General features: G+C 41.9%; 1 protein-coding gene across 1 annotated transcript in view; it reads left to right on the plus strand.

Moving 5' to 3' along the window:
* Window positions 1-488: 488 nt before the first annotated feature.
* Window positions 489-24,081, plus strand: part of LOC137036199 (immunoglobulin superfamily member 2-like) — a 46,730-nt gene continuing 23,137 nt past the window's right edge. Inside the window, exons 1-5 of the mRNA XM_067410232.1 lie at window positions 489-558; window positions 1,783-2,151; window positions 3,329-3,745; window positions 22,520-22,921; window positions 23,223-23,606. Coding sequence (XP_067266333.1) covers window positions 489-558; window positions 1,783-2,151; window positions 3,329-3,745; window positions 22,520-22,921; window positions 23,223-23,606 — 1,642 coding nt within the window. The remainder of the gene's footprint in view (window positions 559-1,782; window positions 2,152-3,328; window positions 3,746-22,519; window positions 22,922-23,222; window positions 23,607-24,081) is intronic.

Genomic DNA, 24,081 nt, shown 5'->3' on the forward strand with positions numbered 1-24,081 from the left:
TGGGTGCTGGTGTCACAACACTCGGTCCTGCTCTGCTTCATACTACAGTAACATTAATAATTTAATCCATGAACATGATTTCTTCCCGAGTCCAATCCCTACTATTTTGCACCGTCCGTTGAGATGGAGACCACATGTCCCAAGATTCCACTCTAAAACTTGGCATCATCAACCTTTGTTTTGAATAGGCCTCAAGTGAACTCTAGCGGACAGAATTATTACATATTGTAGCTTTAATGTATAATATAAATGCTAGTGTTCACAAATATGCGATGACGAAAACATGAGGCAATTGAAGCAAGTGTAAAGAGTGGTGTGAAACAACAGGAAACCAATATTCAGTAGTTTCCTTTATTTTATCTGATCATGTCACAGTCACTTGCATCAAAGGATACATATATTAGGTTTGGGTTCTCTTGTTAAAACCTGTAATAACTTGTACTGAGGAGGAGATGAGAGAGAAAGTGAAAGGATCAATCAGATTAAGGATGGAGGACTTTTGGTGCAGACTGTGGCACCTGCTGCTGTTGCTGTGTCTCACAGGACTCCTGCAGGGGGGTAAGACTGAACACGATCTCATTATATATTAACTAGGGCTGTCAAACGATTAATCGCATACAAAATAAAAATTTGAGTTTGCATAATATATGTGTGAGTACTGTGTGTAATAAATATGTATAAATAAATACACACAAATTAATGTATATATTTAAGATAAATATGTTATTTATATACAAAATATTTTTATTATTTTTATTTTTTATATAATATTAATAAATAATATAAATAAATACATATACTTGTGAATATTTCTCAAATATATACATGAATGTGTTTGTATTTATATATACATAATAATTACACACAGTACACCCACATATATTAACTCAAACTTGTATGGGATTAATCATGATTAATCATTTGACAGCCCTAATATTAACAAATATATAGACTAAATTTATAATTTTATAATATAGACTAAATTTATACTTAACACTGTATTAACTGTCTTTGACTACTAACATTTAAATGAATCATTTGATACAATGTACTTATTGTGTACATGCATGTTTTTACATTGTACTTATGTTTAAAAAATACTAGCATGTAATTACAGCTGTACTATAAATGTACACTCTAAAAACTTTTACTATGATTTATTATTTTTTTTTGTTGAAACATTTTGTATTAACTAATGTAGTTGACTATATTGTAAAGTGTTACAGAGTGATGCTTCTCTTTTAGGGCCTATAACAAGCACTTTTGATAATTTGCGAATAGATCACCTTGCAATTCAATTTTGACATCCTAGTTGGACTTTTTAATACAATGAATGTGGATGGTGATGACTTTCACAAGTACAAAAATGACTAAATTATACCAAAAAAGTTACAAAGAAGTGGTTTATACGATAATTCAAACTCTTCTGAATCTAAACAATAGCTCTGTGCTATTTAAGTGTAATTTACTAAAATAAAATCACTCTGCTATAAGTTCCTAAATCGTATTGCACACTTCCACATCAGTCTTTCTGTGTGACAAGACGAGAAAAATCGAATGCTGTCACAAATCTATCATATGGGTTTAGTAGACTTGGAACATAGAAGTGAGATGGAAAAGAGCAGTATGAATGACAAAAAGAGAAAGAAAAAGTGATATATATATATATATATATATGTGTGTGTGTGTGTTTGGAACACAGGGGAGAGTAAATGATGACAAAATGTTAATTTTTGGGTGAAATATTTAAGATTTGCCTGTCTAATGTCACTCTTCACACAGATCTGTGCCATGGTCAGCGTCAGGTCCAGATCCAGGAAGGTCCTCTGTATCGAGTGCAAGGATATCCCATCTCCATATCCTGTAATGCTAGTGGGTTTAAAGGCCCGTCTTCACAGGATTTTGAATTTATGGTCAAGAAATCAAATGTGGATATAAATATGATCAGTACTGAAAAGGAAAACTTTGCCTACGCAATGTTCTCCAGTAGGGTAAGGGAAAAAGATATTGAGATTGAGAGGTTGTCAGGATCTTCAGTTCTCTTGAGGATCAAAAATTTGCTGGAAGAAGATGCGGGTGAATTATTCTGTCACACCCCAAACACAGATGGTGAATATTCAGGAACTTATGAAGCAGGAACAACACTTAATGGTAAGATATTTATCTTGATTGTTTTGGTGATTAATCAGATGATTTGTCCATTTTGAGGTTAGTGACATTTCATTGGGAGATCTATAACTACAGAAATCCAACTCTTAGAATCCATTGACATTTCCATTTGTTCCAATAGATGATCAGCTGAAGTTGTACATATTTCTTTGAATCACTATCATATCAGCCATCAGTTACTCTCTAGATCAGTGATTCACAAAGTGGGAGTCGCGAGATGATTTCCAGAAAAAATCAGTGATTAGAAATAGCATATTTTATGAATAATTGTAACAAAATACTAAAAATATTAGTTAAATTAAAAAAAAAAAAACATTCAATTAAAGCCATCAACCGTTCGATTTTCCTTCCCCTCGACCGTGACTCCTTAGGTGATTACGACAGATTAACATATTAGCAACAGCATCAGTGCAGCAGGTCAATTTAGAGCACCATGGTAAACATTCAGACATGTACACGTAGGTAATTATTTAGGCTTTAAGCTTTGGATATTATTTTTGTCGAAATAAAAACATTGGTTAGCTAATACTATCGACCAAAGACAGGGAGACATCTATGAAAAAGTGTATACAAAGAGAAATGTTCAGAAATGTTCAGAAATGTTCAGTTACAACTTTTGGATTTGAAATAAAAATAAGAAAATGTTGTTTGTGATAAACAGCCACAGATCAGTTGCGCACTGCACGTGGCGTATATGATAGCACAATTGCGCTTGCTGCATATGTAGTGCAATGGCATGTTCACCTAAATGCCAGGTATGGTGTCATTTTCATTGCTTTACCCGAGGAAAAAAAAAAAAAAAAAGCCATATGTTGACTGTGTAACAGAGACTTAAATTATATGCATCTGTGGTGAAATTACTAGTTTTTCGCATCAATACATGTTTATTGTAATGCGAACAGTGCGCTATCGTTTTAATTCCACAAACACGAGTATATATAAAACATACGTTAGTGCGTGTGCGCCATTGCGCACAACATTTGTATACTTTAACCACCTCAGAGGATAGTAGGGGTCGCGAGTCACTGGCATAATTATTTTGGGGGTCGTGGGCTGAAAAGTTTGGGAACCCATGCTCCAGATATTGGTATTGGCATTGAAAAACACATATTGGTCAACCACTCGTTGTAACTAATGTTCTTAATGTAAAAATCCACAGTGATTAAGGACACCCTGGTGGCATCATACTCTGGCTCTCCCTCCCAGAGCTTGTCTGAAGGTGATCCTCTTCAGCTTGAGTGTCAGGTCTCCAGCCAAACTTATCAGCACACCCATCTGTCGGTCACATGGTTTGTCCACAGTGAAGAGGATGAGAACCCCCGACCAATCATCACTCTGAACAAAGACCTGACTGTAAAGAGAGGAGCTGGATTTGAGGATCGCTACCACACAGGTTTCATCAGCATGGATAAGGTGGAGGACACAACCTACAGACTGAAGATGTCTCAACTGCTGCAGTCAGACCAGGGGAAGTTCTACTGCAAAGCCATTGAGTGGATCCAAGACCCAGACCGTTCCTGGACACAGATCGCCCACAAGACCAGCTCAGCATGTGACGTGGAGGTCAAACGAATTGGTGAGATTTATATTTTGTCATTTAAACCTGAGGTTCTCAAACAGTTTTGCTTCACGACCCAGACTTTACGCATGGAGTTTAAAAGTACAAACGTAACAAATGCCAATAAAATGTTGATATTTATTCACATTTATCTACACATTTTTCTAAATGTCTTATGAATTTTAAATGGTTTTAGTGAAAGTGAACCTTAATGTAAAGTGAACAAATGTGAAACATTTATTCATAAATTATAAACATTAATAACCTGTGAAAGTGAAACTTAATGTAAAGTGAACACATGTGAAACATTTATTTATGAGTTATAAACATTAATAACCTGTGAAAGTGAACCTTAATGTAAAGTGAACAAATGTGAAACATTTATTCATAAATTATAAACATTAATAACCTGTGAAAGTGAAACTTAATGTAAAGTGAACACATGTGAACCATTTATTTATGAGTTATAAACATTAATAACCTGTGAAAGTGAACCTTAATATAAAGTGAACAAATGTGAACCATTTATTTATGAGTTATAAACATTAATAACCTGTGAAAGTGAACCTTAATGTAAAGTGAACACAGGTGAATCATGAATTTATTAACGCACACACAGAAGATAGTATATTTTCCTGTTGACATTTTATTGTTGAAATATCAATAAGCAATTAATAGTTATTCTTGATATTATGATAAAGGATACTGTAACTTTCGTATGGCCATCCACACTGTACCTGTGCGCGACAGAAGCGGGAGTGCTGGAGCGGTTATCTGTTTAAGATAACTACAAACTAACACAGCAATTACACTTTTAATATAAACACTTGAAAAACAGTCTGTGATGTCACCCCGTTAGCTTACCCATCAAATCAGTAACGTTAAACACAAAATTTCACTTCAGAGCATGTCGGAACAGTACTGGTAACTGTGTGAAAAGCAAGGCTTTATTGGATGCTCACTAGCGCCAAGTCCTGTCACACTGTAACATCTACCAGAGGGTTTGAAGTCTGCCCAGATGAAAATCAGAAAACAGGAGGCGAGAAGAAACACCAGAGGCAAATGAACTGGTAGTCCCACGAGTCTTTATAGATGGTTCGCTCAATAAGCACACTCTTCACATACATGTAAAAGAGCGTGGATAAACAGGAAAAAGAAAGTACTCTGATAAACGCTATGAATCAAAGTGGAAAAGTAACATTATTACACTGCAACATCAGTCAGCAGTAGAGCAGTCATCTCTCTCATCACACGAGCATTCTCTCTCAACTCTATGCGTGCGCGCTCACATGAGAACAGCGTGCACACTACAACGTACGCCATAGAAGAAGTTATCTTAAAGGCACATCAACATTAAAGGTGCCCTAGAATTAAAAATTGAATTTATATTGGCATAGTTAAATAACAAGAGTTCAGTACATGGAAATGACATACAGTGAGTCTCAAACTCCATCGTTTCCTCCTTCTTATATGAATCTTATTTGTTTAAAAGACCTCCGACGAACAGACGAATCTCAACATAACACGCCCCCAATACGCCCCCAATATTTGCATATGCCAGCCCATGTTCAAAGCATTAGACAAGGGCAAAACGTCTGGATCTGTGCACAGCTGAATCATCAGACTAGGTAAGCAAGCAAGAACAATAGCGAATTAAAGCTGCAAGCAGCGATGAAAGTGCCCTCGCACCCGGTCTCACCGCCACCCGGTGGCCTTAGGAAAACAGTGAACAGTGGGCATCATGCATGTAAGCGAGTAAATACAGGAGGATTATGCCAAAGTCATTTCAAAATGCCACACTTCCTGCTGTCAACAGATGGTGCTTTGACTGTAACTGAATATTGCTATGTAGATGTCTTCAGGCCAGGACTTTTATCGAACATGTGAAGTTTGGAGCAGATTGGACATTGTATGCCTGAGTTACAACAACTTCCTGTTTCTTTAGTGGCGTTAATCGCATAAATTAGCACTCAGCCAAGTGTTGCATGATTTAACGTGTTTCTAGCATGTTTGGTACTTCGTGGCATAATGAAATGTGAATCTGGTAGTGAATTACAGTGTAAAGCATGCCATTTCCTGTTGCCAGCAGGTGGCGCTATGGCTAACTGAATATTGTCATATAGATGTCTTTAGGCTAGGACTCTTATCACACATGTGAAGTTTGGAGCAGATCAGACATAGTATGCCTCAGCTACAACAGCTTCATCGTTCATGGCGAAACATCAGACTTTGTCAGGCCGCCACAGACACGCCCTTCAGCGAAAACTCTAGATATTTATCATTGCTAAGGTCTTAAGATGATAACATTTGATGTTGATCTGGTTAAATATCTATGAGGAGTGTAAAACATGTAATTTCCTGTTGCCTGCAGGTGGCGATATGACTGTAACTGAATATTGTTATGAAGATGTCCTCAGGCCAGGACTCTAATAAAACATGTGAAGTTTGGGGCAGATCGGACATTGTTTGTCTGAATTACAACAACTTCCTGTTTCATGGCGAAAACATCAGACTTTGTCAGGCCACCATGGACACGCCCTTCAGTGAAAACTCTAGATCTTCGCAATTTAACGTCTCAAAGGCCTTTAGATTAGACTGACCAAATATGTTGTTGATCTGATTAAAGCTCTAGGAGGAGTTCGTTAAAGTACAACATGTGGAAATGGCAAAAACTGCCAAAATTTTGTAGAGAAAATTCAAAATATCTCACTTCCTGTTGGGTTTACAAACTTTGCGTCCAGGGGCTTTTTTGTAGGTATTGGGCTGTTACATCTGTCTACCGAATTTCATAACTGTACGTGAAACGTAGCACGAAGGGCGCTTAATTGAAATTTTGTAGGTGGCGCTATCGAGCCATTTTGCCACACCTTATTCTGAAACCCATATCAGATGTAAATTTTCACCACCTCTGACGCGTGTGCAAAGTTTCATGAGTTTTTGAGAACGTTTAGGCCCTCAAAAATGCGATTCATTTTGGAGAAGAAGAATAATTGGCTGAGCAATTCCAATAGGGTCCTCACACCATCGGTGCTCAGGCCCTAAAAATGGCAGATGGAGCAATAATAACTGACATGATCCATGATAACATGATATTTTTAGTGATATTTGTAAACTGTCTTTCTAAATGTTTCGTTAGCATGTTGCTAATGTACTGTTAAATGTGGTTAAAGTTACCATCGTTTATTACTGTATTAATTATTTAGGGCCCAAGCGAAAATTCGCGCAGGGCCCTCTTGTTCTTCTAAGGATTATTATTATTTTTTTTTTTTTTTTTTTTTTTTTTTTTTTTTTTTTTCCGTCTTCCGGGGCTTTTTGGGGGCCTTAACATGCTCAAAAACTCTTGAAAATTGGCACACACATTGGAATCCGCGGCCATTAGGACGCCGGAGAGGCTGGTACCCGGGCGTGGCAGGGGGGCTCGACAGCGCCCCCTTGAAAAAAGTCTGAAAATTTGGTCCATATATTAAACATGCTTGCACGTATTAGTATGAAACTCGGTACACATATAGACCTCATCGGGCCGAACAACTTTCGCGCTCTAAGTTAATCGCCACGCCAACAGGAAGTCAGCTATTAAGGGTTGTTTGAAAAACGCATGCTCTGGAATTTGATATACTCCTCCTAGACGATTAATCCGATCGCCACCAAACTCGGTCAGCATGAAGTCAAGACACTGATGATTAAAAATTGCCAGGGGATTTTTGATATCTCGAACGGTTTGGCCGTGGCGAGGCAACGAATTTATGGCGAGAAAAAGGAAACAGGAAATGTGTTATAACGTCTTAATACATATATTGATCTTTATGAAACTTCACGAGTGTGTTCGTTATAGGAGTCTGATCACATGGATGTGACTATTGTGAGTCAAAGTTATAGCGCCACCAACTGGCAGCAGGAAGTGTATCACTTTTTGAAATGTTTTGAGATCACCCTCTTATTTTTACCTGATTTGCTTCAAACTTCATCAGTGTAATGTCAATACACAGCAGATGTAGACCTATGACAGGATTTTTGATATTTGAAATATTGTTGCCATGGCAACAGGTCAAACTGTAATAATATTCTTGAGTGTTTTTGAGGCTCTTAACATGCTTCAAATTGCATGAAACTCGACACACACATCAATATTGTCAACCAGTAGACATGGACAAAGCCATAGAAATGGGCGTGGTGGAGGGGCTCAGTAGCGCCACCTTTTGACAAAAGTGGGGGTTAGTTTTTCCTACAGTCACCAAACTCGGTACACATATTATTCTCATCAAGCCGGACAATTTTCTAATTTACATTCATTAGCTCCGACCAACAGGAAGTCAGCTATTTTGGTTTGAATGTTAATTTTTTGAAAAAACAGGCTATGAATTTTATACTACTACTCCTACAGGGTTTATCCAATTTACACCAAGCTTTTTTAACTTGTTGCTAACACATTGAAGTTGTTTAATTGCAAACGGATTTTGGATATCTCAAACGGTTTGGCCGTGGCGAGGCAACGAATTTATGGCAAGAAAAGGGAAACAAAGTGTTATAACTTCTGCATACATTAATTGATTTTGATGAAACTTTGGCTTAGTCTTCGTTGTACAAGGCTGATCACATGGATTTGACTATTGTGATTCAAAGTCATAGCGCCACCAACTGGAAGCAGAAAATGTGTCACTTTCAGCATACATTGAGATCACCCTCTTATTTTTACCTGATTTGCTTCAAAATTCATCAGAATAATGTTAAAACTTGGCACATGTAATCCTTTGAAAATGGGCAGGGAGGAGGGGCTCTATAACGGCACCTTGTAGTGCAGTAAATGTGGAGTGAATTTGACATAGTCCTTTGATGTTTAACCGTTTTAAGTGCCTATTGCCCGCTGTGCACAGTTGCCCTGAAGCCACCGGGGTGGCGGTGCCACCGGGCTTGGGCCCGCCATCGCTGCTCGCAGCTATATTTTTTTTTATTTTTTTTTTTCCGTCTTCCGGGGCTTTTTGGGGGCCTTAACATGCTCAAAAACTCTTGAAAATTGGCACACACATTGGAATCCGCGGCCATTAGGACGCCGGAGAGGCTGGTACCCGGGCGTGGCAGGGGGGCTCGACAGCGCCCCCTTGAAAAAAGTCTGAAAATTTGGTCCATATATTAAACATGCTTGCACGTATTAGTATGAAACTCGGTACACATATAGACCTCATCGGGCCGAACAACTTTCGCGCTCTAAGTTAATCGCCACGCCAACAGGAAGTCAGCTATTAAGGGTTGTTTGAAAAACGCATGCTCTGGAATTTGATATACTCCTCCTAGACGATTAATCCGATCGCCACCAAACTCGGTCAGCATGAAGTCAAGACACTGATGATTAAAAATTGCCAGGGGATTTTTGATATCTCGAACGGTTTGGCCGTGGCGAGGCAACGAATTTATGGCGAGAAAAAGGAAACAGGAAATGTGTTATAACGTCTTAATACATATATTGATCTTTATGAAACTTCACGAGTGTGTTCGTTATAGGAGTCTGATCACATGGATGTGACTATTGTGAGTCAAAGTTATAGCGACACCAACTGGCAGCAGGAAGTGTATCACTTTTTGAAATGTTTTGAGATCACCCTCTTATTTTTTCCTGATTTGCTTCAAACTTCATCAGTGTAATGTCAATACACAGCAGATGTAGACCTATGACAGGATTTTTGATATTTGAAATATTGTTGCCATGGCAACAGGTCAAACTGTAATAATATTCTTGAGTGTTTTTGAGGCTCTTAACATGCTTCAAATTGCATGAAACTCGACACACACATCAATATTGTCAACCAGTAGACATGGACAAAGCCATAGAAATGGGCGTGGTGGAGGGGCTCAGTAGCGCCACCTTTTGACAAAAGTGGGGGTTAGTTTTTCCTACAGTCACCAAACTCGGTACACATATTATTCTCATCAAGCCGGACAATTTTCTAATTTACATTCATTAGCTCCGACCAACAGGAAGTCAGCTATTTTGGTTTGAATGTTAATTTTTTGAAAAAACAGGCTATGAATTTTATACTACTACTCCTACAGGGTTTATCCAATTTACACCAAGCTTTTTTTAACTTGTTGCTAACACATTGAAGTTGTTTAATTGCAAACGGATTTTGGATATCTCAAACGGTTTGGCCGTGGCGAGGCAACAAATTTATGGCAAGAAAAGGGAAACAAAGTGTTATAACTTCTGCATACATTAATTGATTTTGATGAAACTTTGGCTTAGTCTTCGTTGTACAAGGCTGATCACATGGATTTGACTATTGTGATTCAAAGTCATAGCGCCACCAACTGGAAGCAGAAAATGTGTCACTTTCAGCATACATTGAGATCACCCTCTTATTTTTACCTGATTTGCTTCAAAATTCATCAGAATAATGTTAAAACTTGGCACATGTAATCCTTTGAAAATGGGCAGGGAGGAGGGGCTCTATAACGGCACCTTGTAGTGCAGTAAATGTGGAGTGAATTTGACATAGTCCTTTGATGTTTAACCGTTTTAAGTGCCTATTGCCTGCTGTGCACAGTTGCCCTGAAGCCACCGGGGTGGCAGTGCCACCGGGCTTGGGCCCGCCATCGCTGCTCGCAGCTATATTAAACACTTGCAGTCTGTATAATTCATAAGCACAACTTCATTCTTTATAAATCTCTCCAACAGCGTAGCATTAGCCGTTAGCCACGGATCACAGCCTCAAATTCATTCAGAATCAAATGTAAACATCCAAATAAATACAATACTCACATAATCCGACACATGCATGCAGTATGCATGACGAACACTTTGTAAAGATCCATTTTGAGGGTTATATTAGCTGTGTGAACTTTGTTTATGCACTGTTTAAGGCAAGCGCGAGCTCTGTGGGTGGGGAGCGTGAGCAATTAAAGGGGCCGCAACATGAATCGGCGCATTTCTAATTATGCCCCAAAATAGGCAGTTCAAAAATGAATAAAAAAAAATCTATGGGGTATTTTGAGCTGAAACTTCACAGACACATTCAGGGGACACCTTAGACTTATATTACATCTTGTAAAAAAACGTTCGATGGCACCTTTAATGTCTTGAACAGTATTCAACATAATTTAGGTGGCCGTTACAGATCCCTCCCAGAAAGGTAAAGGCTGGCCTCAATCGTGCACAACTGAGTACATCACTTTGAACAACCCCACACATGAAAAGTTTTCAAAATTACAGAACCATACAGGAGTACGTATTAAGGCATACACTGGCATACATGACAGTACAGATGGACCAAAATACATAGTCTGCAGCAGCATATTTCAAACAAATGAAAACAGCTTATAACCAACTATAGACAAAATATGGGACATTCCTTTTTTAAATTTTTCTTTTCGTTCAACGCTATAACAAATAACGTGTCAACAGACTGATCATTTACGCTAACTCTCTTTTCTTTTACACAGAAGGTGGTAAACCTTTTGCACTTCACAGTCTCAAACAAAACATATGAACCCACATTTACATTAACACACTATTTAAGATCAAGTTTGTCTGTGTGGTACACATTCGTCCACCTGTTAGTCGACCAGTCTGAGGTGATTCTTGGTGCACGTCGAGGTCTTAAGTCATAGAGGTGTCTGTCAAGATCATTATTGTCAACAGTCAAGTCATTGTTCTGAGTTCCAGAGTCAACTTGTAGGACAGGAAAACAACCAACACTGTCTACACTTCCTGACAGATCATGAACACTGGTTGTTACTGGCCAACTGTATTCATCCTCAATTTGCAGGTCTGTTAAGTTCATGGCAGTAGCACCACTACTTGTTTCCTCAGGCATGTCATTCAACAAAGAACGGTAAGTCGTTGCTTCTACAGCAGAACCATCTGCAGCACGGATGGCAGTCTTCAGCGAACGATTCACCCTCTCCGTCGCATTCGTTTGGGGGTGATATGCAGTTGTAAGTCTGTGTTCCGACCCCAAGGTGGTGAGTACATGCTTGAAGAGTTCACTGACAAACGGGGACCCTCTGTCTGAGATCAGATAAGTAGGTGCACCATGACGTGCAAAGACCTCACTTAGCAACCTGCTGGCGGCAACTTGGGAAGTTGCTTCTCTCACTGCACTTACTTCCACCCATTTCGAAAAATAGTCCACAAAGACTAGGATGTATGCATTTCCGCTGGGTGCACGGTAAAGGCCCTACAAAGTCCACCCCAGTATACTCCCATGGTTTTTGTGGATGGATGGGAATCATAAACCCTGCAGGTTTCCTCTGGCTAGGTTTTGTGATCTGGCAGACAGTACAGGAGGCGATGTACTTCTTAGCGTCAGACGACATCTTTGGCCAGTAAAATCGAAGTTTCAGTCTCGCTATCCCCAAGTGTCCAGCCTTCGGGTGATCATGGTAATATTCCATCCTTTTAACAGCCGTAGGTGCATACAGTTTAAGCCGCTTCATGGGGTGAAGATTACAAGACACTTTGTCATCTACAAAGTACAGGAGGCCATCCTGGATCACATACTGAGATAACTCCTCAGCGTTACTCTCATCCTTTCTCTCTAACATCCGCAGAAGTTTCCCCATAACTGGGTCATTGAGCTGCAGCTGCCTGGTGCTCCCGATCTGAAAACATTACAGGGGGTAAAGTATGCAGGTCAAGGCCCTCAATTATGGCATAATCAGGGAGGATTCCCAAGGGTGCACCGTAGGAAGAAACAGGGTTACGCGAAAGGGCATCAGGCACTTTATTACTTGTCCCTGGCTTATGGACAATGTCAAAGTCAAAGTCCTGCAATCTGAGAGACCACCTAGCCAGCCGGCCAGAAAGGTCTGGGCGAGACATCAGCCATCTCAAACTGGTGTGGTCTGAAAAGATTGTCACATGAAGACCTACAATATACGGCCTGAAGTGTTCAAGGACCCAGATGACGGCCAAGCACTCTTTTTCTGGAGTGGAATATGGTCTTTCAGACTTGTGTAGGGAACGACTCGCATAGGCCACCACAACATCTCTGCCATTGTTGTCCCTTTTCATGAGTGCAGCGCCAAATCCACTGTCACACGCATCCGTGTGGATAAAGAAAGGAAGAGAAAAGTCTGGGAATCTCAAAATAGGAGCAGAAGTCAGCTTGTCTTTGAGAAAATCCATGGCCATCTGACACTCACTCAACCACACAAAAGGAACATCCATCCTGGTCAACGCAAAGAGTGGCTCAGCATGGCGGGCATAATCATGGATAAATCGTCTATAATAGCTGGTCATTCCCAGAAACTGTCTGACTTGCTTTGTGTTAGTCGGGGTTCTGAAACCTGCCTTTACTTTGTCCTCATTTGGTAGGATCCCTTTAGAGTTGACACTAGAACCCAGAAAGGTGAGTTCACTCCTGCAGAACTGGCACTTTGCAAGCTTTATGGACAATCCTGCAGACTTCAGTCTGGATAGAACATCTTTTAAGTCAGAGAGGTGCTGCTCAAAAGTAGGTGACACCACCACTATATTGTCTAAGTAGATGGCACAAGACTTATAGATAAGACCAGCGAGAACTGTGTTCATAAGCCTCTGGAATGTGGCGGGCACAGTGCACAATCCAAAAGGTAAAACACGAAACTGATATAACCCGCAGTGGGAAATGAAAGCAGTTTTTGGCTTCGAGTTCTCCGCCACCACCACCTGCCAGTAGCCTCTGGCCAAGTCAATGGTGGAAATGAAAATCCCTCTAGCCAGGAAGTCGAGAGATTCATCAATCCTGGGGAGTGGATAGGAGTCTTTGACTGTGAGCTTATTGAGTGCGCGACAATCAACACAGAATCTTGGCTCACCTGAATGTTTTGGGACGATTACGACGGGGCAGCCCAAGGACCAGAAGCGGGTTCAATTATTCCTTCCTTCAACATCTCCTTGATTTGAGATTCAATGAGTTCCTTTTTAGCAGGAGAAGTGCGGTAAGGGGCAAGGTGAACTGGTTTTGCATCACCCGCGACAATCTCATGCTCCACTAGCGAGGTGCGTCCCAAATGTCCATCAAACAAACCACTGAAGGTCTCAAGCAATTCAGTCAATTTGTCTTTCTGTTTGTTATTTAGAGATGCTTCTTTAACCTTTTCAGACAGGGCAGAAGAACCGACCTCCAGGCACGACAAATCAGGGACAGGCATAGTTAAGTCAGTGCCACCCAACTCCTCAAGAGGCGTCGGCTCATCACCGAGAACCACTGACCTGGACGGAACATGGATTGTGACTGAAGACCTCAACATAAAGTCCATTCCCAAGATAAGAGGAGAAGATAGATTATGGACAACAGCAAAGCGTGATAGAAACGCTGGCCAATTAAACCCAAAGACAACCAAATGACACCCAGTGGGCAACAGGGTGCCCCATCTGCAAGATGAATAGGAGGTGCGGACCATGGCTTTATTTTTATGTCCCCCCCAGGAATAGTCTGGATAACCACTGATTGCACCGCAGAAAGAGAAGCACCAGTGTCAAGAGTGGCATCAAAAGCTTGTCTATAAAGATTAACCTTTACTCTGAATGGAGTGTTCCAATAAGACGTGAAAGTAAAATCCTCTACATGACACAGTGTAGGTTGATTACTCATGGAAGCATCAGGTAAACAAGGCACATTTATCTTTTGGAGGGAGGATTGCCCCGTTTGAACGTCCTCCCTCCCCTGAAGTTTCGCTTCTGGGCAAAGTCTGAGGCCCATTTCCTTCCCCAATGGCTTGGTTAGCCATTCCATTCATCCTACGTCCGGCGGTCTATTGACAGTGTCACCAGTCACTCTTGGGGGCTCTGTTGGAGGCGAACGCGGCTTTATTCCTGGACTACAGTTTGGGCATGTACGAGTAGTGAATCCAGGCAAGGAGCATTTAAAACAGTGAACATCCCTCATGGGCATACTGCTAGCCTGTGTCTGAGGCGGACACCCAACACTTGGACCAAGGACTGCATGAAGTTCGTGAGCCCGCAAAAGAAGGTCCATGACTGACGGTATGGGTGTGCCATAAAGAGCGACTCTGTATTTCTCCAGCACATGCTTCCGTATAAAAAAATCTATTTGCTCTTGTTGGGGCAGAGGGGTCTTTAGCTTACGAAACTCACCCAACATGTGAGCGACAAAAGTTGGCAGTGGTTCATCAGGCATTTGCACGCGGTCCAAAATGCCCCTCAGGATATGTTCTTACAGTCCTAAAAAAAACTCACAGAACTGAGCCCAAGTAGTCACATATGTGCTAAGGATAGTAAACCATTTTCTTGGCTCTTTTGACAGGAAACGTGGGAGAGAATTTGTGCACCTGTGAGATCCAAGGAGGTTCTGTATACATTAAGCCATTCTTCAGGATTCAAGGAACCATCTGCAGAGAACACGGGTGGCTCGAGCTGTGATTGGTGAAGCACAGAAGTAAGCACTTTTGCTGTGGTATTCATATCCACAGTGAGTGGCTGAGCAAATATGGGTGCAGTACTATATGTTGCATTGACTGGCACTGACCTTGAGGCCTTTGACGGAGCCTGCGTCAAGCTGTAAGGCGTTGAGCTGGCCAACGGAGCTGGTTGTGGTACAGGGCTCTGTTAATCCGCCAAGCGGTCCAGCATGTCTTTTTGTAGGTTAATTGAGTCACGAAGGCACCGCTGAAGCACTGCAACCTCTGCAGCTGAACTTGAGTCTGTAAGTCTCCATCATTATTCTGTGATTCCACCTGTTGTGGAATAGAGTCTGCGAGGGCCAGTCAGTTAGGTCAAACTGAAAGTCAGGGTGAGTAGCCATTATGTACAAAAACAGTCACAATTAAACAATGTGCAAACAATAATTTGAAAAACAGTAAATTTCTACGAATAATGGAAGCAAAAGCAGAACTTAGTAAAATGTTGTTTTTCCACACCTACAGGAAAGAAAGATCAATAATTCTTTCAAAAGTTTGCAGGTAATTAACATGCACATTCAATTTCCCTGTTAACAGCACCCTGTGATATGTTTTCCAACAGTATAACACAGCAATGTGACCAACATCAAAAAGTATCAGAAAAAACGTGGAAGCACTGATGATTTGCACACTATAATTTTTTAATATTTTACCCAAAATGTGCAATGAAACAGTGAATGAAACAGCAATGAAATCCTCTTCCAAAAAGATAAACAAATTCGAACAGCCGTGTCAAAAGCGAAAGATGACCGGTATGGATCCAGTTGTTCAGGCGCCAATTTGTAACGTCTACCAGAGAGTTCGAAGTCTGCCCAGATGAAAATCAGAAAACAGGAGGCGAGAAGAAAAACCCGAGGCAAATGAACTGGTAGTCCCACGAGTCTTTATAGATGGTTCTCACAATAAGCACACTCTTCACATACATGTAAAAGAGCGTGGATAAACAGGAAAAAGAAAGCACTCTGATAAACGCTATGAATCAAAGTGGAAAAGTAACATTATTACACTGCAACATCAGTCAGCAGTAGAGCAGTCATCTCTCTCATCACACGAGCATTCTCTCTCAACTCTATGCGTGCGCGCTCACATGAGAACAGCGTGCACACTACAACGTACGCCATAGAAGAAGTTATCTTAAAGGCACATCAACATTAATGTCTTGAACAGTATTCAACATAATTTAGGTGGCTGTTACAACACGCCAGAACACGCATGCTTAGTGATGTAACCTGAAATAGTATATAAAGTATAGCCTAATATATTATTGTCACATCTAGTTTTCTATAACTATAGATTACAATAGTTTTTTCTCCTACATTTTTGAGGTCAGTTATCTTCATCATAAAAATAGTACTGCTGTATCTAAATCCTGCTTCCTTACTGCTCTTCACAACCAACTGTGACAAATATGTATAATATGCAATGTATTCTTTTTATTATTAGTAGTAGTAGTGTTAGGCTATATACTTTATTATACTCTTTCAGGTTCACATCACTATGCTTGTTCTGGTGTGTGAAAGGAGTTGGCGCTAGTGAGCATCCAATAAAGCCTTGTCCCTTTTCATGAGAAGAAGTCACGCAGTTTGTACTACCAGTACTGTTCCAACATACTCTGAAGTGAATTTTTTTGTAGTTACTGATTTGATGGGTAAGCTAACTGAGGTGAAATCGCAGACTATGTTTTTCAAATGTTTATATTATATGAGTAATCGCTTTGTTTGTAGTTATCTTAAACAAATAACCACTCCAAAGCTCCCGTGCAGGTACTGCAAGTACAGATGGCCAAAGCCAAATATTCAAGTTATGGTGGCCTTTATTATGATATCAAAATAATTATTGATTGCTTATTAATATTGTAATGGATGTGTAGAGATGAGACGAGGGCGAATCCAAATGCACACACAGTTTATTAACAGAAGGCAAAGTCACAGATTATCTATTCCAAACCTTGAGCAGGCAAATAGTCCAGAAAAGAGTGACACTGGAAAACAATCCACCAGGAGAAAACAAGAAAACAAAACACCAGGAGAAAACAAGAACGTCCAAGCACCCTCCAATCAAACACAGGAACATCAACAATGACCCATAAAACCTAACTAAAAAGCACAGCTGTAACTAATGAAGGTTAACATGGTGACTGATATGACAACACAGAGAAATGGAAACCAAACAGGAAAGGAACACAGACACAAGGGTCAGAATGCAGAATGCATTTCAACATAAAAGTTCTTTAACAAGACAAAACAAAAGACCAAGATCATGACAAATATGCTAATGTTCTGTAACGGTCCATTCGGTCTGTCACGGAGTCACAGCCAGCACCCACCAAGACCAACACATCGTCACCAGATCCACATGCTCCACCCACTCGCTCACAGTCTCCCAAGTTCTAATCACCTGCACCCTCACCTCATCATCAGAGAAACTGTAAAGAATCACATTCCCTGCACTTCAGTGTCTGGTCTCGTCACACGTACCTTGACTCCTTACCTACTACTTACCTGAGCCATCCCGATCTTCTTCCTCCCGTCTTCCTTCGTTAGTTCTCCATTCCACTGTTGAATTCCTTCGGTTATCCCATTCCTGCAAAGAGACATTCTTCCATTACCAATTCAGCTAAGTGACTGCTCTAAAGTGCTTGTCTCATTACTCACCTGCATTCTCCATCTGCCAGTGTCTGTGCCTCTGTTATAAATAAACATCCTGTTTTACACTTACCTGTCTGCCTCGCTTTGTGTCCTGACAGAACACCAGACCTCATGCAGAGCACTGCGGATACTGGCGGGGATCGGTCTACGGACCTGTTCGCCATCCTGGTCAACGCTGTACGAACCTCTCTCCAACTGTCACCACCAAGCACTTCACCTACAGTCCCAGCAGATCTCGTGCACGTCGTCCGTCAGTCACTCCTTCACCCAGCGCCCGCCGCTTTTCCCGCTGCCTCTGTCAGTCCCATGGCCCGACCAGCGACATACTCCGGTGCGGCGGAGGATTGCAGTGGGTTCCTTCTGCAGTGTTCGCTCTACCTCAAAGCCCAGTCTCAACTTTTCTCTTAACATCAACCATCGCAGCCTTCTTCAGTCACTTCAGAGAAGTTTTCAGACAAAGTACTGCTGATCTTTCCATACACGACCAACTCTACAGCTTACATCAAGGTGATGAGTCAGTGAGTATGTACGCCCTCTGGTTTCACAACTAGGTGGCCGTTATCGGCTGGAACGAAATGGCAACCATCACAGCCTTTCGCCAAGAGCTCAATTCCCATGTCAAACAGTTAATGGTCATTTATGATGATACTATGGAGCTGGAAAAACTAACTTAGAAAACCATTCCTTGTGGCCAAATGTCTTTCTGCATGCACACTCAAAAACCCCACTGTAACTCCTCTGCCCACTGTACCATCTGTCGCCCTTCCAGCACCTGAACAGATGCAGGTGGATTCCTTTTGCCCCACTCGAGTGGAGCATCAGAGGAGAATTCTACAACATCTATGTCTATACTGTGGGGGAGAGGACCATGTCATCACTGTCTGCCCCATCCGACCACCACGCCCAGTGGTGAGTACTATCCAACTACCTGCTCGAATTGCTCCCTTAACATGAACGACTGTGCATATCCTAAACCCTCATGTCTGTGTTTCAGCGCAAGCACTCATCGACTCCACAGGGAACTTCATCAGCAACCAAATTCTCCAGGAACTGAATAGGCAGGATCTCAGAATCCATACCATCCAGGGAAAGCCGCTGGCTCGTGGTCACATTCGGCATTTCTCCCCCACACTGACGCTCCACATTGGCTGTTTACATACAGAGGAAATTACGTTCATGGTGCTGGAAGGTTCCACCGCAGACATCATCCTGGGACACCCGTGGCTGTCACAACAACAACCAGACATCCAATGGAACACGGGTGAGAGTGATAATTATTTCAAGAACTGTTTATCTCAGATCAAGGAATCCTCTTCGAGCCATCAGCCCTTCTCTTCTGACTCCAACTCCATTCCCATTCACTCCACCTCCATCGAAATTCCTGAAACTGGACATCAAGTCAAGATTCCTTCTGAATACTGGGTGTTCCAGGATGTGTTCAGCAAATGGCTGGCCACCCAACTACCACTTCACCAGCCATGGGACTGCGCCATTGACCTGCTGCCTGGGGCCACTCTACCCAAGGGTAGGGTTTACCAATTGTCCATGCCGGAACAGAAGGCCATGGAGGAGTATATACAGGAGGCTTTGAAACAACGCTTCATCTGACCATCGACATCCCCTGCTGCTTCAAGCTTCTTCTTTGGGGCCAAGAAGGACGGCGGCTTGAGGCCGTGTATTGACTACCATCATCTGAATTCCCAGACTGTGAAATACAGCTATCCCCTTCTTCTGGTCCCGGCTCTGGAGCAGCTAAGGGAGCTCGCATCTTCTCCAAGCTGGACCTGTGGCATACGTACAACCTCATTCGTATACGCCAGGGGGGTGAGTGGAAGACTGCCTTCATCACACCATCTGGACACTACGAATACCGGGTCATGCCCTATGGCCTGTCCAACTCTTTCTCTGTGTTCCAGAGCTACATGAATGATGTGTTCTGGGAGTACCTCCATCGGTTTATCATAGTCTACATAGATGTCATCCTCATCTACTCCCAGAACCAGGCCAAACATCGCCTCAACTTTTCCCAGGTTCTTGAGAAGCTACATCAACATCACCTCTACCTCAAGCTGGAGAAGTGCGAGTTCCACACCACCTCCGTATTTCCTTGGCTATATCATTGACCAACATGGCATCCAGATGGACCAGAGGAAGTTAGAAACCATCCGCAACTGGCCATTACCCACTACAGTGAAAGAGTTACAGCGCTTCCTTGGGTTTGCCAATTTCTACCGCCGCTTCATCCATAATTACTGTCTTCTCAGTGCACCCCTTCTCCAATTCTGGTACACCCCAATCCTGATCTCCTGTTCGTCGTTGAAGTCGATGTCTCATCCACCAGGGTCGGAACGGTGTTATCACAGCAGCAGGGTGATCCTTCACAACTCCATCTATGCCGCTTTTACTCTAAGAAGCTATCCCCGGCAGAGCAAAACTATGAGATCGGGAATCGAGCACTCCTTGCCATTAAGTTAGCTTTGGAAGAATGGAGACATTGGCTGGAGGGAGCCAATAACCAGTTCGAGGTCATAACGGATCACCGAAACCTTGAATACCTCAGAGAAGCTAAACCTTCTCCAGGCTCACTGGGCTCTCTTCTTTACCAGGTTTAATTTCACGGCCTCCGATCACTCTGGAAATAAGAATTGTAAGGCTTGTCCCGTTTGTACCAGCCTGATCCAGAATGTTCCTCTCCTGAACCTGTCCTCCCTCCAGCCATGATTGTCGCCCTTATTCAGTGGTCCATCAACCAATGCATTTCCCAAGCTAACCTCTCCAAACCCGCTCCACCAGGAGGTCCTGAGAGGCTCCTCTATGTTCCACCGACCCATAGTCAGCCCCTCATGGACTTAGCTCACACATCTCTGGGCTCTGGACACCCAGGCAGTCCCCTTACCAATTCCTCACAGACCCTGGTCTCACCCCCTCAAGGGTCTTCCCACAGCGTTTGAAACCACCGGAGCATTGTTCACCAACGTCTTCCGTCACTTCAGCATCCCGGAAGACATTGTCTCTGACCGCGGACCTCAGTTCATATCCAGAGTTTGGCAAGCCTTCTTCAAGCTCTTAGGAGTATCAGTGAGCCTATCATCAGGATACCATCCGCAGACCAATGGACACACTGAGCGCAAGATCCAGGAAATTGGGAGATATCTGAGGTTGTATTGCCACTGGAACCAGGACAGCTGGAGCCAATACCTCCCCTGGGCGGAATATGCCCAAAACTCCCTTTGGCAGACCACCACAGGGCTTACCCCGTTCCAGTGAATCCTGGGCTATCAACCAGCTCTCTTCCCCTGGTCAGGTGAGCCCTCCGAGGTTCCAGCTGTCAACCACTGGTTCCAGCAGAGCGAGTGAGTTTGGGACTTTGTACTGCCCAATGGAGATGGACATGAGCTGAGTCACAAGAGACATGCAGACTCCAGAAGAGCTCCTACTCTTCGCAACATTCCTGTACAGAAGGTATGGCTCTCCACGCTGGACATCCATCTCCGACATCGCTGACAAGGACTCTACATTGAGGTTCACTTTCACAGGTTATTAATGTTTATTACTCATTAATAAATGGTTCACAAATGTCCACCCTACATTATTATTATCTTATGTTTTATTTTCAAAATAAAGTTTGAATTTTGTCTTGATAAATAAAAAATCAGGTTTTATACACTGCAGTGGATTGTTACAACAGAGACATGGAGACTGAAGTAGAAGCAATCCAGTTAAGTATTTATTTACAAGCAGTTGAGCACAGAGTGATAACAAGCAGATATAGCGTGATGAGAGATGAATGGGATATAATACTGTCCTTTTAAACTTGCAGATGCTGGATGAGAGATGCAGTGGAGGGAGACGATGGAGACACTCACACACACAGGTAGGTTTGCACACGGGGAGACCAGGAGACGAAGGAGATGAAGGAGATCGCTGGAGCAGGTAGGTAAGTCGTTTGGGAGTCCTTAAGGTAAGCATACATATGTCGTAGTGCGAACGAGACCGGACAGTGAGTGTGTGTGAGTGTGGTGGCTTTATGGTGCTGGTGATTGCAGAGTTAATGACGTGCAGGTGGCGGTGATTAGAAGGCTGGTGATTGAGTGCGTGGGTACTGCAGTGAGGTGGAACCTGACGTGTCTGTGACATGGATATGCATCATGACCTTTTTGGAAAGTATCATGGGTAAGACAGAAACTTCTGGTAACCAACATAATAAGAAAAGTGGCAGTCATGATCTATTAATAAGACAACCACAAATACAACACCCTTCAGTCTAATTATGATAGTCAATTTTTGCTGCATCATTAAAAATAATTCAAGAATTCTTTTTAACTCACATGTTATAAAGAAGCATTTATAACATGTGAGTTAAAAGCGGCTCACTGTTTGGCAGGTAATGCCTTAAAGTCACCCTTGTTATTCATGCAGTTATAACTGCTTATTAATGATTTATAATGCATTTGTAAATGACTTATTACTCATTACCAAACACCTTTATTACATCAACCCTTTACAAAGGGAACCTTAATGTTCACTGTTATCAGTCTATCATTGTGTTATTGGCATTTATGATTTTTTCCCCCTGCTATCTGTTGATCCATCAGAACAGACCTGCAATCTACTGTCAGTTCAGGACCACATATATAAAGTATATAGGTTAGATCCAGTGTAATTACTGTGGGGTACGACTGGAGTCATAAAACAGTAAATTGTGTAAGAGAATATTGTACATCTCATGCTATTTCTTGTGTTTCAGAAGTGGGCCCTGATGTAGGTTCGTTCACTGTCTATATGAGGGCCTCGAAGGGGCCACTACTGGTGGGAGATGCACTGGATATCCACTGCAGTGTGAAGGCTCAGAATCTTCCTGGTCATTTATATTCAGTGACTTGGCTGAAGAACCAGAAGAACATGGCTCAGATCGGATCTTCTGGGATGCTCACTGTGTTTGACAGTTACAAAGAGAGAGAGAATGCAGCGGAGATGAGAGCAGTGAAAATCAGTCACACGGACTACCTTCTGACCATCCGTTTGGCTACGACTGAAGACCAGGGCCAATACCAGTGTGAAGTGTGGCAGGAACGCATGAATGATGATGGCACCTTCAGAAAAATACAAAAACAACTGTCCAGTCCAGAGACTGTGAGCATCACGGCCAAAGGTAAATAATACTACAGTATTTCTCCTCTACAGTCAAGTGGACTTTATTGTGTTGTTGTGCAGTTGCTGAGGTGTTCTGGTCATTGCCAAGATAAAAATTTGTACAGTTTATTTTTGTAAAGATATAAATATAATTATAAATATATCATTATTTAATTTTTTTCAAGGACATCTTCCATATAATAAAAAAAATATAGTTTTATTTATAATGTACACAATAATATACAAATAAAATAATTAAATTATATGTTTTATGCATCACAAGACACTGACGTTGCCTGTTTATTTGCCTGTCTGGTCAGAGAGTGATCTGACGGTGGTCATGGTGATGAAGGATGTGGTGACTGAGGGAGATACACTACAGGTCACCTGCTCGGTGTCGGGATTCAAAGGTCCTTTATCAGTGTCATGGCAACACAAGAAAGACTCAGGGTATTCCTTCAGTGATGTCATTAGTCTGACCCATGAGGGAGTGATGAAAGATATTGGGACAAGGTATCAGAGCAGACATGTTCAAACACTCCATTCTCCAGCTGGAAACTTTACACTGGAGATCGGTGCATCTACAACATCTGACAGTGGCGAATACAGGTGCGTTGTGTCTGAATGGACCGTACAGAGCAATGGCAAGATGACGAAAGCCAACACCCAGTCTCAGCAAAATGCCATTTCAGTTAATTCTGTTGGTAAGACTGCTACATATTCACACATTCTCAGGATCAGGGAAACTGTCTAGATATGCTGATGTGGCGGGGCAGTGCAATTTTGAGACACAAGCCCAAGTTTTTTGTTCACTAGTAAATAGTGCTGGGCGGTATGACCAAAAATTTATATCACGGTATTTTTCAAAATTATATCGGTTTCACGGTATATGACGGTATTTTTTTTCCCTATGCATGACTGGGCGTTAACCACATTTTCTACTGATTGAGAGAGGAAATCCTGCAGTAAATTTACTAGAATGCCCTGTTTTACTGTCACGATGAGTAAATATTGTAGAAAAATTCCACACTACAGGTTTACAAAGCCCCACAAAATGATGCTGTGGGGAGACAACAACCAATAAAACACAGACCTGACACACTCATTACAGACACATGAATATTAAAATATGACCATGGAGATAGGAAAAAAAAGTTGAGGGCACCTTATGCATTTTAA

This window comes from Chanodichthys erythropterus, chromosome 14, assembly GCF_024489055.1.
Source record: "Chanodichthys erythropterus isolate Z2021 chromosome 14, ASM2448905v1, whole genome shotgun sequence".
NCBI classification, from domain to species: Eukaryota; Metazoa; Chordata; class Actinopteri; order Cypriniformes; family Xenocyprididae; genus Chanodichthys; species Chanodichthys erythropterus.